Genomic DNA, 17,328 nt, shown 5'->3' with positions numbered 1-17,328 from the left:
GCAGTGTAATTACAAAATTGACCTCAGGTTTCTGACCTTTTGCAATGTCCGTCTCTGTAAACGTTGCCACCATGTTTGTTGTGCAGATGCAGTCGGTCGGCCGTGTACCGGACCAGAGAGATGGCGGCCCGGGCCCTCGTCCCGTTCGTACTCATCACCCAGATCCCGTCCACCGTCCGGACCTTACTGCAGGAACTCCCTGCAGAACCGGGACCCAACATCCAACAAAACCACATCCATGGCGCTCTGCTGCAGGTCCGCTCCCACACACCCACATCAACACAAACCAGTTCACTCATACTGGGAATATACATCGCTCACTGTAATCATAGGTTGTTTAAACAACCGCAGGTTCTCAATTAGAGCTGAAATCAAAACTTCAATCATTCGCCTGTCAGAGCTCTGAGTTTCAGTTTATGAGTCAGAGTTAGGTCAGCGCTGACAGGGACTCAAACTGCAGCCTGTGGGGTATCAAATTCATTTCAAACTACGTTATTGATCCCAAAGGGAAACTAAATGTGGGATTCTTCATAGAGTTATTGGAGATATTGATGGAAATGAGGATTTCTTAGCATTCTCAATAGCTTTAACATGAGAAGGAAATACAGCTGGGTGAGAGAATATCAGAAAATACAAACACTAAATAATCTATTTTTGATTTATGGTGGGGTTTGGACTGAAACGATTAATCAGATTAATCGATTATTGAAATAATCGTCAACTAATTTAGTAATCGATTAATTGTTAACTGGAGTCAAAAAAGGCCATTTGGTGTAAAAAACAGTAAATAAGCCAAAACTGCACAAATATAAACATTTTAAAGAGATGTGAATCTTTCAGTGTTTTTAATTTTTAGGGTTAAAATTCGATTCAGAAATGATTTTTAATTCAGAAACCAATTTTTTTATTCAAACGCTCTACAGGTTGTTTGAACTATGACAGAGAAAAGGAAAAGACAATGTGAACAAAAATATGACATTTATTTAAATGTACAAGACTCCATCCTATACCAAACTATATTTAAACCAAAATAAGTTTGTGCGTAAAAGTCTTCAATTTAATTTATATTAGCAATGCAGAAAAAAAATAATCTCTATGCAGATTCCTATTCCCAGATTCTGGCAATTTTGAATGCTCAAAAACTGATTTTAGTTTGTTAAATGTTTTGTAAAATTAAATTTTTTTTTATTTAAAAAGAACTCAGCCAGGAAAGCCATCCCAGTACTGCATTTCTAATTTGGATTTAAGGTGACAAAATGTCTTAAAACAGCTCAAAAACGTCAGAACTGATCAAACTAAAATATTGTTTTTTAAAAGAAAGATGTAAAAAATAAAATAAAAATGTTTTGTATAATCACAGGCCGATCTTAACGTTCAGCGAAGCATAATAGGTCATATTTAATTAGAATATTGCTCGATTTTATTGTTTATAAGGTTAAAAAATCAAAACAAACTAAAAAACTAAATATTTTATATAAAAAAATGTATAGACTTTTTTGGCCTCAAGTATTTTTGACTTGATTATTTTGGTTTAATTGATTGATTGGTTTTCATTCCCATTTTTGCTTTAACAATCTGAATTGTCACCTAACAGAGACGTAAAAACAGTTTCCTACCCCAGGTAAGATACTGACTGCTCATAACCGGAAAATACAGAAAATCCCTTTAACGACAGAAAGTCTGCTGGTTGTACTGGGACAGAATCCACACAGAGCTTATCCAGACTGGGCGGTTATCTCAGGGTAAATACCCGTGTTTAGTTCTGTCGTTGCACCCTGACCAAACACAACCAAACAGTCTGCCTGTAACATCAACACTGCCAGAGGAAAAGGGGCAGAGGGGGATTCCCGGAGCCTTGATGGGGGTCGGAGGGCGCGGCGCGGCGCGGTACGCAGGGGTCGGCGCAGGGAATGCAATCTGCAGCGGTTTCTTCAGGATGAGACGGAGTGTGTGCCGCTCGCTGGCGGTCTGGACTCCGGGGAGGTCCGCTGTGGGACGGAGGGGTTGCCTCATAAAAGCCTAGACGAGGTTTCAAGGGGAGAGTGGTTTTTAGTTTGTGTTGCTGTCATGGCTGCCACGTGTGGACGCTCCCCAGATGTCTCCCGATCGCGTCCTCCCTGGTTTATCGCCGTCCGTTTCTCCAACATGGATTTCTGATTGTTCTTCTTCTGTATCGTGTTGCTGATCATTTATTGGGATAAATGCCTTACCATACGTGTGTCACAATAAATCCCAACCAATGATAACCAATTTTCAGGATTTCTGAAAAATCCTTAAGTCTTAATTTCATCTAAAACTAAGGCCTTAAAATGTCCTAAAAGAAAGTAATTTGGTCTTAAATATGTTTATCGCAAGTCTTACGTTTATTGAGAAACTGCCAGGACAGAACAGGTTCTAGGTGGTTGAGGCTAACGCTAACTAGCTGTTAATATACCTAGCTTGCTAACTAACTAGCTTAGATTTAAGTAACAAAGCTTAGATCTAAGCCAGTGGTTCTTAACCTTTTTTGAGGTACTGAACCCACCAGTTTCATATGCGCATTCACTGAACCCTTCTGTAGTGATAAATAAAATATGATTCCCCCCCCCAAATTCAAGACATAGGAGTGACCCAACTAGAGTCAAGTTGGGTCACCCCATGATCGCTTAGTCTTCTTAAAAGGTAGAGTCTCTGAGAACAGTTCTTCAAAATATAGTCAGTGTTTTCAGCAAAGTTGAGCTGACTGTCCAGGAACGACACAAATTAGCCACAGTTTCAATAGGTTGGCCATCGAGAGAAACTGGAACCACGTTAAGGTCTTGTTTAGATCATTTAATTAGCTCTACATTCTTAAGAGAAAGAAAAATTTATAATAAATAATAAAGACTTTGCGGTATTCTGATTTAGTAATGTAATTATATTAGTTGTGTTGCCACCCCCACGCCACTAGAGGCAGTACCAACCCTGAAAAGATTTGACTAAGGAGCAGACTTAGAAGTACAGCGAAAGCTACAGAATTTGGTAAAACCTGTGAGTTTTGCTGAAGTAATTAAAGACACCAGTTCAAATCTATGAGAGGTCGCATGGGCCAAAACTTACAAACTCTCTCACATTCATTATCAAACTCTGACAGAGTTTGATTGCAACGGAAGTTAACTTAAAATTTCAGTTTCTGATTGGACCCCAGGCAGGAGTAGGCGGGTTTCACGGACAGAAAAATACCTGAGCGGCAGCGACTAACAGAGGCAACTAATATTTTAAATGACATCGTTAGCGCTCCCACAGTAATGTCAGCATTATCAGAAGTGTTTAGAAGCCGAGAGCCAGCATCGGAAACCCCATCTATCAGTGGGATAAAGCTAGCCGCCTCTTCGGAAATGGCAGTAAAGCCAGTCTGCACTTGATTTTAATGTGCGCGACTGCACAAGTTATGGCGCTCTCTTTTCAAAATAAAAGCGCACCTCCGGTTTATGTTTGATTCACACGTCAAGTTTCTCTCCGGCGGCTATAACAGGCTAAAGCTTTGTGTTAATTAATTTGCAAAACGACATTATGTATCTGAAAAAAATTTTATATATTGTGTGGGCAGAAAATCCTGTAAAGCACACGTGTGCAACCTCAGTTAAAATTGGTCTCATATGTGTCCCTGTGTCATCCTGAAGTGAGAGAAGTACCTGGTAACGTATTGTTTATGTAATCTGAAAGATTTTTTGCATGTCAAATGTCAGCAATTTTGATTGAGGTAGCACATATGTGGTTTACATAATATGTTTTAATTTATTTTCAGATACATGATTTCCTTTAGCAAATCAATTAACACAAAGTTTTACATTTTTAAAGCCGCACGAGAGAAACATGAATCAAACATAAACCGGAGGTGCGTTTTTATTTTGAAAAGAGAGCGCCATAACTTGTGCTGTCGCGCACATTAAAATCGAGTGCAGGCTGGCTTTACTGCCATTTCCGAAGAGGCGGCTAGCTTTATCCCACTGATAGATGGGGTTTCCGATGCTGGCTCTCGGCTTCTAAACACTTCTGATAATGCTGACATTACTGTGGGAGCGCTAACGATGTCATTTAAAATATTAGTTGCCTCTGTGAGTCGCTGCCGCTCAGGTATTTTTCTGTCCGTGAAACCCGCCTACTCCTGCCTGGGGTCCAATCAGAAACTGACATTTTAAGTTAACTTCCGTTGCAATCAAACTCTGTCAGAGAGTTTGACTGTGAATGTAAGAGAGTTTGACTGTGAATGTGAGAGAGTTTGATAGTGAATGTAAGAGAGTTTGATGGTGAGTGTGAGAGAGTTTGTAAGTTTTGGCCCATGGGGCCTCTCATACAAATCCATGCTGAGAGTGGAGCTCCTTCAATCAGTGCTCCTCCGCAGCTCTGATTGGCTCAGCAATGTAACGTGATCCTCTGCAGCAAGTGATGGCAAAGCGGCACGTCATCACGACTTTACACAAGTATGTCTTTACCTCCGCGGGAGAGGCTCTGCCGAACCCCTGAGACCGACTCATCGAACCCCTAGGGTTCGATCGAACCCAGGTTAAGAACCACTGTTGTAAGCTTTGTTTTTAATCCCCCCGGGCCTTTAGTTTGACATGTGCTCTAGATCTCGCTGTGACATTAGTCGTTTTACCTTCAGGTGGTAGAAGGCCGACTTTTGGAATCGTCTTTATGTTGCAGTGAAGGTTCAGGTTTGACTCACCCACATGTCGCTCCTCATCTCCAGTTTCTCGCTGTAATAGCTGAAGCAGTGTGTAGAAAAGTGTATAAAACTCATGCTGCGATGCGGCCAAACTTACAGCAGCTCTGCTTTCAGTCACATTGTGTCAGATTGCATAAAGAGGCTGAACTGGAATAAAAATCCATCCAGCTCTTAAATTAACGATATTATACATCATATCTCACCAATGTTTGAAAAGTGAGTTTTCAAACATTGGTGCTGCTTAAATTATGGTGTTTATATGTGAGATAATGAAGCGGGAATCGCCATGGCGACCAGTAAACTCAGTTCTCACCTTCCTCTTTTGTCCGTTTCCTCATATCGGTTCCACTTCTTCACGCCGGGAAAGGCAGGGATCACGTCTCTCCAGGACGTGATCGTCTCCTGGAATGGGAGCTGAGCACGTAGGGAACCTCTTTGTCCTTCCCTGTATCTTGTCTTCGCCGTGTTCAGGGTTTGTTGCAGGAGACACCGGCCACCTGGTTTCTAATTATAAGATGAAACAGGAGCTGTGTGCTCATTTGAACCGAACTGTGATCTTCCAGTGATTATTTTTGATGAAAAATAAAGTCAAATTGTTCTTTTCTTTGTGTCTAAAACTACCACTGCAGTGGCACATTTATCTACTTGTGATGTTTAAAACAATATTTCAGTTATGAGACATATTTGTGTCTTTTTTATTTGTTAAATCAATCATTAGAGATCAATGTCAATAAAATGCTCCTCTTTTCAGCCGTATCAGTTTGGATTCACTGAGATGCATCTGCTCTGCTTCAGTAAAGACATAAACTTATGAGATGTAGTGATTCTGATGCCTGTAAGCCATGTGTAGACATTCATTTCCTTCTGCCTGCCACCAAAAGCTCACTACACTATTTATACATCTCATACAGTCTCCTTATCTTTCTGTGGTGTGCAGAAAGATGTCCCCTTGTGGCCGCTCACGGTATTGCAGCCCACACTTTGAAAAACACTGGCTGTTTACTCTGAAGGTGTATTTCACTAGATGCAATGCTCTGCCAGCAAGCATGACGCTGCCACCCTCTTCCTTGCCAGGGCTACAGTTTCAAAAGCTCTGACCTATTATGTTTCCTTGAACAGCTTAGGATATGTTTATACCAAACATGTTCACTACAGTTTTTCGTACAAAATCATTCTTGGATAATGACATTTTAGTCTGATCAGTTCTGTCTATTTTGAGTTGTTTTAGGCCGTCCTGTCACCTTAAATTTAAATAATCTGCAGCTGGCCGCAACCCCCCCAACTCGACATTTATGTTCACAAATGAAAATGGCTGCAAACAGATGAGCAACTATACTACATGCGTCTTTGAAAAGCATTAGTAGAGGATCCTGCACCACTAAAAACAATGCAGCAAGTGGTTTCTGGATGGCAAGTCAACAACAAAGCACTTGTCTTTTCCAGCAGCCATTGTACAGCGCATACAGCGGTAAAACTAGCTGATCAAATGTGCTGGAGCTCTGCTTGGGTTGCTAGGTAACTGGCTGCACTTCACTGGGGTTGCTAGGTAACGGGCAGTGCCTGGTGGTTTGTAACGTTACATTCTGGAGGTTTTTGAAACGGCTCGTTTTCTAGACACTAAAACACATTAACTTATTGCCAAAACTTGGCAGCATTTCTTTTGTTTTTAAGTGATTGGGTTGTTTTTAGAAGCAATAGAAAACCAAATGGAAGCACAAAAAACATCCGAAATCTGAATATTGCATAATTGGTGTCTTTAAACTCCTGCAAACATAGTTCTTGTCATATAAGACAAAACTAACTTACAAGTAACTTTCCAGTGGGATATATGAGCTTAAATCAAGAATTCCTTGATATTGATGAAAAAGTTCTAGTTTTATTGGCAGATTATTTCACTTACAACATGGGAAAAATGTCTTGTTACCGGTTAAATAATCTGCCAATTGAGCTGGTGCATTTTTTAATCCCTAATAAGGAATCATTTACTTTAAACAAGGCCCTATACATTTCTGAAAAGCTACTTGTAAGTTAATTTTGTCTTATTTCAAATGTACTAAGGCATTTGCACCAGAAAGTAGACCTCAAAAAAACTTGATAAGATTTTGTTTTTGCAGTGTAATTAGTGTCACCTGAGTGAAGATGCTAAACAATGCAGGATGAAAATGAGCTAGCTCAGCGCTATCTGCCGACTGATGCATATCAAGGCTATCAGGTCTGCAGGTGAAGATGATGAAGAGATGTTTGTGTTTGATATGCAACCTCTATCCCAGCAGCAGCTGCTGGAGAAGCGACTAAAATTGGCAGCAGGCAGATAGAAGACTGGAGTACGTGTGGAGAGGAGCATCTGACACACAGCCCCCGATCCGGCAGATAGCGACCTGCATTTTTACTGTCTGAAATCCTCTGCTGGATGTTTACGATGTGTGTCTGTGTGTGTGAGGACGTGGTGTTTAGCCTTGGGACCCGTCTAGCGCGGGGCACCACGGTTCGCCGTGTGTGTTTTTGTGTAACAGGTAGCAGATGTTTTTGCTCGGGGGGAGGAATGACTTCCTCTACTGTCAGAGAACAACTGTTAGTGGGCCAAGTGGGAATCTGGGAACCATCACAGCTACTGCGCCGCCCGCGCCTTACCTCCCTGCTGACTTTCACACACACACTTTATGAATCGGCTGGAAAACGCGTCACCGTGGTGACGGTCTGGGTTTCCCTCGGATCCCCGGTTTCTGCTGGTTCTTCTACATCAACTTTGAATTTAATACAATACTTTGTGGTACTATCATGATAAATGGTAAAAATTACATTTAATTCTTAATTTTTAGGTAACTGTAGGGGAGACTGGGATCTGAATCCCTGATCATTCATGTAGCTTCTTTGTAAAACTCCTTCTTTTTACATGTGGACTGTGGACATTAGCAATACTAATTACTAATTGCTGCAACATGTTTGGCATTGAGATGCTCAGGGTTTCCCCCAGAAAACTAGCAAAGCCCACAGCAGAGTAGTCACCGAGTTTTTGAGTTAAAAAAGTTTAAAGCTGACAGGAAATTTGGAAATATCTCAATGTAATTATGTTACTGGATGATATTAACAATTAACATAAATAAATATAATTTTTTGCACTTCAGTTGTTTCACCCTAATTAAAGTGTCAAAATATTTTTTGATCCTTTACCTGTCATTTACTTGTCACTTCATTCGCTGATGTTTTTAGCATGTAGAGCCATAAATACAGCCCATAGAACTCTTAGCCTGGAGGGCGGAAGTAAAGCCTGGTGGCCCGCCAGGCTTATAATACACCCTGCAAAAACACAAAATCCTAAAAAAGTATTTTTGGTCTAGTTATAGTGCAAATATCTTTGCCTTGAAATAAGACAAAATTAACTTACAAGTAACTTTTCAGTAAGTTATATGAGCTTGTTTTAAGTAAATAATTAATATTTATGAAGAAGTCCTAGTTCCACTGGCAGATTATTTAATTCATAACATGGGAAAAATGTCTTGTTATACGTGAAATAATCTGCCAGTGGAACTAGAAGTTTATCATCAATATTAAGGAGTTATTTACTTAAAACGAGCATTTCTGTCTTGCTGAAAAGTTACTTGTAAACTAAGATATTTGCACTAGAAATTAAACACCCTTTGTAAGATTTTGTGTTTTTAGGCTTGAATAGCTTCGCTGATCGGCTAACTCCTTTTAGCACAACTTCCACACAACAACAGTCTTTTCCAGCATCCACTCAGATTGTTTTTGAATCAGAAATTAACCACCATTGGGTCAAAAGAAGCGGCTTTTGCTGCTGTTTGCGTCAGAATTATGGCCGTACCAGAAACGCTGAAACAAAGGTTCTGGCTTGGGACTTTCGTATGTTGAAGCCAATTAATTGCATTAAGATTCTCGACACGTTAAAATCAGTGTGATTAATTAACCAAAATTAAAATATACTTTATACCCAACAGCAAAGTAAAGCAGGATGTATCTTCACAGGTTTATTTCCTCAGACTGCTTAGTTTCACGCTTCCTCATGAAAACAACCTTCTGTGGGTTTAAAGCTAGCTTAGACGATGCGTTCACACCCATGTGCATATGCAGATGTAAAGCAGCATGACGTGGTGTCTCAAGGACAAACTAAGCTTTGTGTCAGAACGTGTCTGCATTCTGCAAGAGGCGCTTTATTTCCTTTTATATTTAGCTCATCTTTATTGGGATCCATTTTTGCCTAATTGGGCACGTCTGCAATTTGCCTCTCCGTGTCTGCTTTTAATGTCGATTCATGCGTCTCTTTGTGCATGTGTTTTACTGGACGGAGTTCTGGATTGCAGTGCAATTATTTGCACTTGCTCCGGCTGTGTGTGAGCGTTCCGTATAAAGGGCGCACTCTCGCTGCAGCGTGTGGTCAGTCTGTGGTTGCGGCAGTGGGAGGGACGGCAGGGCAGGCTGATAACAGAGTCTGAATGGACCTCACATCCACCACCACTATTTTTGCTGGTCCCAAAAGCAGAGAGGAAGGCTTGCTGCAACACACACCAGAAAAAAAAAGTCCTCTCTCATGCAAAAGTAGTTAGATGCCTCGTTATGAAACAAGGCGTACAGAATGTCTTGATTCTTGTCATATTTAGCACTGCGGTGGCTGAAGTTTCCGGTGCAACACAAAAATTATGCAAACCGAAGCTAAAGCAGCAGCAGGTGTTTTTAGCCACTATTATAAGATATAATAATGAACAACAAGAAGCTAAATTAGGTAAATATTAAATTAAATACCAAACACCATTTAATCAGAACACCCTCCAATGTGGAAATGTCATATAAGTTTAAATCATTATATATGAATCATATAACTTCTGTTTCAAGTACTCAGCGTACAGACATATAAATATATCAACTTAAATAAGAATAAAGGAGCAGTACACTGTAAAAACACAAAATATTACTAAGTATAGTTGGTCTAGTTTCTATTGCCAATATCATAGGACACTTGAAATAAGGCAAAACTAACAAGACTTTCCAGCAACATAAGTTGTTTTTTAGTCAATACTTCCCTTATATTAATAAAAACTAAATTACCTCACTTAGAATATGGTAAAAATGTTGGTATAAGTGAAATAATCCAACAGTGGATCTAGTACTTTTTCATCAATGTTAGGGAATTATTTAAAACAAGCCCTTATATCTTCTGACAACTTATTTGAAAGTTAGTTTTGACTTATTTCAAATGCACTAAGATGTTTGCAAAAGAAACTAGACCAACAATATTTGTAAAATTTTGTTTTTGCAGTGTATGCTTTCAAAGCAGGAGAACACTTTTTTCTGTATTAATATTTTTTTGGCTCATGATTAACTTGTTAAGAGTAATATCACCAAGGAGTCATATTAACAAAAGAGAGAAGATATGCTAACATTAGCATTTCAGCATTGTTTTAAGTCAGTAATTCCTTAATATTGAAGAAAAAGTACTGGTTCCACTTTCAGATTATTTCACTAATAATAAGACATTATTCCCATGTTGTAAGTGGAATAATCTGACTAGCACTTTTTCTTCAATATTAAGGAGTTATTGACTTAAAACAATCTGCTATATCTTACGCAAAGTTACTTGTAGGTTATTTTTGTCTTAGTTCAAGTGTACTGAGGTATTTGGACTAGAAAACAACTTGGTAAGATTGTGTGTTTTGACAGTGTATTTAGATGTATTTGCAGGTAGTTTTTCTTTATAAAATTGAAAGATTATTGTAAGGATGAGAGTTTATTGAATTCAAACTGTAAAACTCCTATTATCCAATCTGATTGCACAAAGAGTGACGTATTTAAAGGATTTACCAATGCTGTTTTGGTGATTATTGCTTTCAACTAATTAAAAGTCAAAATTTAGCTTTGAAGACTACGATATTAAATCAAACCAATGAAGAAATATTATGACATGACAAACCTAAGGGGATTTCAGGAGCCATGTCCTCTGCTGGTGTTTCTCTAGTACTTCCTGTCCACAGTGCTAAAATAGAATAGAAACAGCTTTTATTGTCCCACAAAGGGGAAATTCGGGAGTAAAAGTACCAATTCCTGCTTTACTGCAGTGCAGATGAACTGGAGGCTGCTATTTAAGCAGCCTTTTTTTTTTTTTTTTTTTGCATATGTACATTTGAAGACCAAAATTATTTAAACAACGGGATAATTTTTGATTGTACTCAAGGAGGTGCTGTTTTTTTTTATTATTCCATTTTGGTGCGAAAATAGTTAAAGGTAGAAGAGGAAAGATTAATTTTTGATGTGAAAAAATATATATAATGCTCCACAAATAAGAAAAAAGTCAGAACTATTGTGGCAAGAAGTCTAGTTTAAGTGAGTATATAAATTTGTTAAAGTGTTGGACTTTAACAAATTTATATAGTGGCTATTTTACACTATAATACAGCAGCTGTTTGTTGAGACCTAAATTCTGGTCTGTCTCTTTAATAAAAAGAGTGTTTTGATCCCCCTCCCCTTTTCTACCCTAGCAACGGTTGGAATCACCATGGTAACCAGTGTCCAAGTATTTTTTTTAACTCTGGTTCTGACATGACTCAGCAAGTTATTCTTTCTTGCATGACAGTTATTGATATTAATATTATAGTGATACATACCAATGCTTAGTTATATTTAACAAATAATATTATAATTGGTAAATTAATTTATTTCAATAAACATGTTATATTGTTTATTTACATGCAGACAGGCGTTTTAAAGCTGTTATTTGTGTTAATGATGATGATTTTTAACATTAAAATTAGAATAATACATAAAACCAATAAAAATATATTTTTAACACATAAATATGGACTTAATGAAAAGTAAGTTTAATAGCTGCTTAAAGGTTCACTTCAAGAACGTGCTTTTAATCTGAAAAACAAGCTTCATTTGAACACATCTTCAAATTTTACTGAATATCACTACTTGTCCAAATCGTTAAATAATTCACAAGTGGGTATATAAAATATAATTAGTGGAAGTTGATTTATGTTGGATTGTTGGATTGTTCAAACCTTTTTTTCATCAAATAATAATAGAAACCATTAATTGAGGTTAAATAAAATCCTAAAGTTGTAGAAAGAAAGGTCACTTTTTATTGACCTAATTACTTTAGAGGAGCAGCAAGTATTGGAAAAAGTCATTTTTACTTGGAGATGTATGGATTTTATGACTAAACAAAAATTTTTATGGCAATAATAATTGAAAAATTTGACATTTTTTTCTACAGCGTTTCTCTGTGCTGCTGTTTCATTGTCCCTGATTTATTTCAGCTCAATTCAACCCAGCATCCCCACCCACATGGGGTGTTGTTCTCCTCTCCGTCCTTGGGAGAAGGAGGAGGAGGAACAGGGAGGCATCGCTTTCTATAAATATTTCGTTTTCACCATGCCGGGCTGGATTGAGCCGGTTGAGCCTTGGATGCAGGGACTTCCCAGCTCTGGGGATGAGGTGTAGCTGTGGAGGGCAGAGAGGGAGAGCGTGGACACAGGAGGATGAATCAAACCGTTTCATGGGAAGGAATGCCTCTGTAAACAGAACTTCCTGTCCTGATTGATGTTTGGTGTCAAAAAGTTAAGAAAAAACTTGACCTATTCTGCATTAAACAGGATTTGTACATCACTAATCTGATCATTTTTGGACGCTGCTTCAACTTCTCTTAGTTTTTCTTGGACTGAATTCGTTTCACATAGATCATCTTGAGTTAAGCAGAGAGGCTTAGAAGTGTTCGGTTTTCGAAGCAGGTCCAGAAAAAAAAGAAAAACCTCATCGCTGAGTGACAGTGAGAGGAAGAGAGCGTCTCTTGGTGGGGGTGTGAAAGCTTTCGGTGCGAGCCAGTGGGTGTTGTCTGGGCGTAGAGAGGGGACGGGGCGGGCCAGGACTCGGTGGCCATGCTTGGTGCTACGTGGTCGGCCTGGTTTTTCCCCACGTTGCCTTCCCTGCACGGCGTAATGAATGGCTTCCTACTGGTCTGTGGCCGTGGCCCCAGCATAAAGAGTATACTTACCAAGGCCCAGAATACACACCCCAGCAGGCCGGCCAGCCAGCCAGCCTGTGTCCTTTCCTCTGAACACTCCCAACCACCGGTCCACCTGCTGCAGACTGGCGCAGTTTCTGTTTCACAGCGCTGGTTGAAGTGGGAAGCATTTCCTTTAAAGCACAAGTGGTTTTCTTCTTCTATCTACAGCCTTACAGGGGACTTCTGCAATGCTTTGTTCACTGCAAAAACACATTTGTTGAGAGGGAGAACAGCAATAGGTCAGGGGTGTCAGTCGATCGCGATCGGGAAGGTTTTGAGTTCAGGAGACTCCGCAGGACGCAGAGACGAGAACGTCTTCTTCTGACGCGCTTATCAAAATATTCAGTGATAAAAAATCCAAAACGCTATGTGTCAAAATTCCCAGAATTTTGTAGCTGACAGCCATCTTGGTAGTTACTGTAACCGTCACTACAGTTGCTAGGGAGTTGCTATGACAACAATAAACAAGTCACAAGCTTAGAACTAACTCACACCTCATTTCTATCTAACTTCTAAAGAATATAAGTGCATAATAAATATTACTTGATTACAATTTAAGTACTCTGTCCACCTCTGTGTAACACTAAGATATCAGATATTATATTGACAAACTAGCAAAATTAGCTTAGCTGACGTAGCTTTTATCTGCAGGCTAAGATGAACATGAAGCCTACATGTTTGCTACTACATGTGCTTACTCTGCCGGTCATCAGAACCTCCTTATTCACACCAAGAGTTCATACATCCTTTACAAATCACTGACTGTATGCGTCCATGGATTTCGGGCTGCGGAGCTAATGCATACAGGTGTTTAAATTAGCTAATGTCAAAATTGAACTAATTACTTAAAACTCTGATCCAGAACCGCACAGCATTCTGGGAGATGAAGACAGAGGAAAGACTTTAGCTGCTCAACCTCACAGCCAGCTAGTCTAGCTGGGTAGCATGAACTAACTCACTCACTCTTTGGTTACCTAGCAACTCACTCACTCTTGGGTTACCTAGCAACAACTTACTATAGCAGCAGTTTAAGATTTTGCCACTGTGGCTTAAAAAATAAACAACGGTGTGAAGTGAAAATTGTAGATCAGACCACAACAGCCTTGTGGTATTTCAGATATTTAAAATAAAAAACTAATCAACAATTATTGATATCGACTGATATGAAACGCTTACATTGTGATATGTTTCTCAGCTGTATTGTCCAGAAATGAATGAATGAATGGATGGGTGGGTAGGTAGGTAGGTAGGTATAAAGGTAGATGATAAATATTGCTAGATATATAAAGAAAGGCAGAAAGATATGTAGAAACAAACTAACTTTATTAAGCCTTTTTGGATTTTCCCTCAGGGATTTTGTCTTTTCTGTCTTACATATACATCAAAACCTTTAAACATCAAATTAAAAAAATATTAACACCCCAATCCTACAGCTTCTCTGTTCTTGTTGTACTCCCGTTAGCATATCAGTTAATCGATAAAACTGATTTATTTCCCAGCTCTAGTTTGGTCTGTGGCGGCAGAGCTTTGCGGGTTCTGACAGTTCCTGTTCTGAACCTGGATCAGCCTTCTGCTGACCCGTCCTGTGTGTTTGTCTGTGTGTGCAGGTGCTGTTTCTGCTGCGCTCCTTCCAGGCCGACTCGCACAGACCCCTGCCAGCAGGAAGTGGCATCGGAGAGGCCCTCCGTCAGCGCATGTGGCTGGCTTCTAGGTAATCCTAGACACACGCGTGCACACGTGTGGGAAACGATGCAGCGATAAGCATCCACTCTCCTCCTCCAGAAGAAAAAGCTCCTTGTTTGTCGTACATCCCCTGGCCGGCCGCGTCTGCTTCATGTCCTGTTGAGGTTTATGTTTCAAAGAGGCCGCCCGCTGACCCGACTGCAGACCTTTCCACCCGGCCGCCCCTCCACCAAAGAGCCTCTCACTGTGGGGCGCGGTCGGCCCGGTTGAGGTCAGGCCCAGGTCTCTGGTCGATAACACGCTGCTAGCTTCACTTGGTTACTCTGATGAGGCTTTATTAAGATGACGAGGTGAATTCCTGCTGCCTAGAGCGCGCCAAGGCGCCGGCCCGTTTGATCGGGTCTGAGGACATCGCGGGTCAAAGTGTCTCTGTTTTTGAAAAAAGAAAAAAAAAAACCTCTCAGCTCGTCCAGAACACCACTAATTTGAGGAAGGCCGGCTTCCAGAAAGGATGGAATGCATTGTTGGTCTGGTCTGAGTCAGTGCTGGGCTCTGGACTCACACCGTCTCAGGCTCGTGTCAGGTTGGAGGTTTTTCTGTCTCCAGGATGCTGTCATCCTGTGGTGACTATCATATTTAAACATCTGAGTCGTTTGGATTTCTGTCTGATGATTCAGCCCTCCGGAGCGTTTACTTTGTGCATCATTGTGAAACAGTTACTGGAGCCTAACGGGTGAAGGCTTTTCAACTGCCAGTATTAATACTGATACTGCCTGGGTTAAAACCACGGTTGTGGTTAAAACCAGAAACAAACATGTAGAAGCAGCATGCAGCTTCTATGCACCACTAATCTGAAACAAACTTCTAGAAAACTGCAAAAGAGCTGAAACACTGAGTTTCTTTAAATCAGGGGCATCAAACTCATTTTCATTTTTTTTAATCAAAAATCTGTTTTTAAAGTGCCGGTTGTGGCAGAATGTATTGATAAAACCCATTAAACTGCTAAAATATTAATAAGTGTTTCTTAAAATTAAATAATCTCTGACCAGTCCCCTGATTGTTCTTGTGTTTTTTGCAATCAAAATCGTAGATTTTGTGGTGCTAATTAGAAATATTTGTAAGGGATTTTGTGCTAATGTTTGATGTTTAATGTGACTTTTTATTAGTCGATCACAGACTGTAACTTCACATAAATAAACCTGAGGCAGGAATCAGTTAATCCCAATGTTTTTGACCAATTTTGAGAAAGATTTCCACTAAAATCAGAATAAATGTGGGGATTTGTTGATTTTGTGTGAATTCTGAGGCTTTATGAAAAACTGGAGGGACTTATTGATGTAATTTGGAGTCTAAAGGGCCACATAAACAGCTACGGCGGGCCAGATTTGGCCCCTGAGCCTTAAGTTTGACTAAAACCCAACTGCTTACCCTTTGACTCATAAGAACTGGAACATTGACCAACATATTCAACTTTATTGATTTTAAAGATGCCACTTTCTTTCACAATTGATGTTTTACTATATTATAATTTTTTTTATGGTGTAAAGTACTTTGAACTGCCTTGTTGCTGAAATGTGCTTTACAATTAGACTTGATTGATTCATTAAAATAGGAGCTGCAGTGGATTTTCTGTAGATTATGTCTAAGATATTTGGAGAAAATGCAGTGAAACACTAAGATACAATGCTGATGGTTGGCATTTGCAAACTAGCCCCTCCAGGAGCGCCTTTTATTTTCATTTGTGAGATGTGGTTCAGCTCCCATATTTAAAACACACTGACCAGGTTTCAACCAACACATTTTAATTAGCATTTAGAAGAATCGCATCGCAACAGGTTGAAAAATTCAGAAAAAGTTCCTCAGTTTTGCAAAAGAGTTTTAACTCGGGTGGTTTTTGTTATTAAGTATCAATGAAGAAGAGATGGAAACACATTTCCAGTGTAAACTCTGACAGAGCGAACCAGCTGGATTCACTTCAAACCAGTGGATGGAAAAATGCCTAATTCACTTTTTTTTTGCAATACTTTGAAAGTTTGCTCACAGTTTGCATAAAAATTGCGTGGAAACACAGATCAAGCTTTGTCATCGCAGCACCAGCGTTCTGCCCAACATCTTTTAAAAGCTTCATGTATCATCATTGCTGATTGCCGATACTTTAAAATAACTCGAAATGAATCTGACCTCCAGTTTGAACTTCCTCCCAGAGCTCATGCCGTCTGTTTTGTCTCGTGTTGTGTGTGAAGCATGCAGACGGCGGTGCGATATTAATATCCGGCTGATGACATCATGACGTCAAGCTGACACACTGTATTCTTTGTAGCAGAGCGATCTGGTCTCATTCCTGAAGATCTGCTCTGAACTATCCACACACAAATATCAACAATGAAAATATACATCATGATTTTAGGTTTAAGTGGAACTCGATAAGCTTCGCCGTGAAGTGGTTATTTAGTGATTTAATGGAAAAAAGATGGATTTAGTCCTGGATCAGCTTGGGGCGGCTCATGAGACACTCGAACTCTTTTGCCCTTAAAGGTTTGAACAGAAATAAAAGTCCATCTTCGTCCCTTTCCGTCTCTTATCCTGAAATCTTTGGACCCAGTGACAACAGTAACTTTTTTGTCCGGGTCACTGCACTTAAATAACCCGATTATGACCAAGTGGAGCCAACACTTGAGATTATCACTGTTTCCATGTCAAGATAAGGATGTTTGGAGAATTTTGTCAATTTAAAGAGCTTTGTTCGTTTAATTTCTTTATTTAATCAGAGCTGGAGGAGAGATTAGAGCCAAATGAGACAACAGTCGTCCAAGTGTCAAACTCAAGGCCCAGGGGCCAAATCTGGTCCGCCGTGGCTTTTTATGTGGCCTTCTAGACTCCATCAATATGTCCCTCCAGTTTCACACAAATAAGCAAAATCTACACAATGATTTTACTGCTA

At 39.7% G+C, this 17,328-nt stretch overlaps 1 protein-coding gene across 1 annotated transcript in view; it reads left to right on the top strand.

Moving 5' to 3' along the window:
• The window catches only part of thada (THADA armadillo repeat containing), a 108,107-nt gene that overhangs the window by 57,330 nt on the left and 33,449 nt on the right, over positions 1–17,328 (top strand). The window contains exons 29-30 of the mRNA XM_088013162.1: positions 87–255; positions 14,312–14,415. Coding sequence (XP_087869288.1) covers positions 87–255; positions 14,312–14,415 — 273 coding nt within the window. The remainder of the gene's footprint in view (positions 1–86; positions 256–14,311; positions 14,416–17,328) is intronic.

The sequence above is a fragment of the Poecilia mexicana genome, unplaced genomic scaffold (assembly GCF_051168715.1).
Source record: "Poecilia mexicana isolate PSO_F unplaced genomic scaffold, ASM5116871v1 scaffold_15, whole genome shotgun sequence".
Taxonomy (NCBI): domain Eukaryota; kingdom Metazoa; phylum Chordata; class Actinopteri; order Cyprinodontiformes; family Poeciliidae; genus Poecilia; species Poecilia mexicana.
The sequence above is the reverse complement of the archived record's forward strand: the minus strand, read 5'-3'. Positions and strand labels throughout refer to the sequence as shown.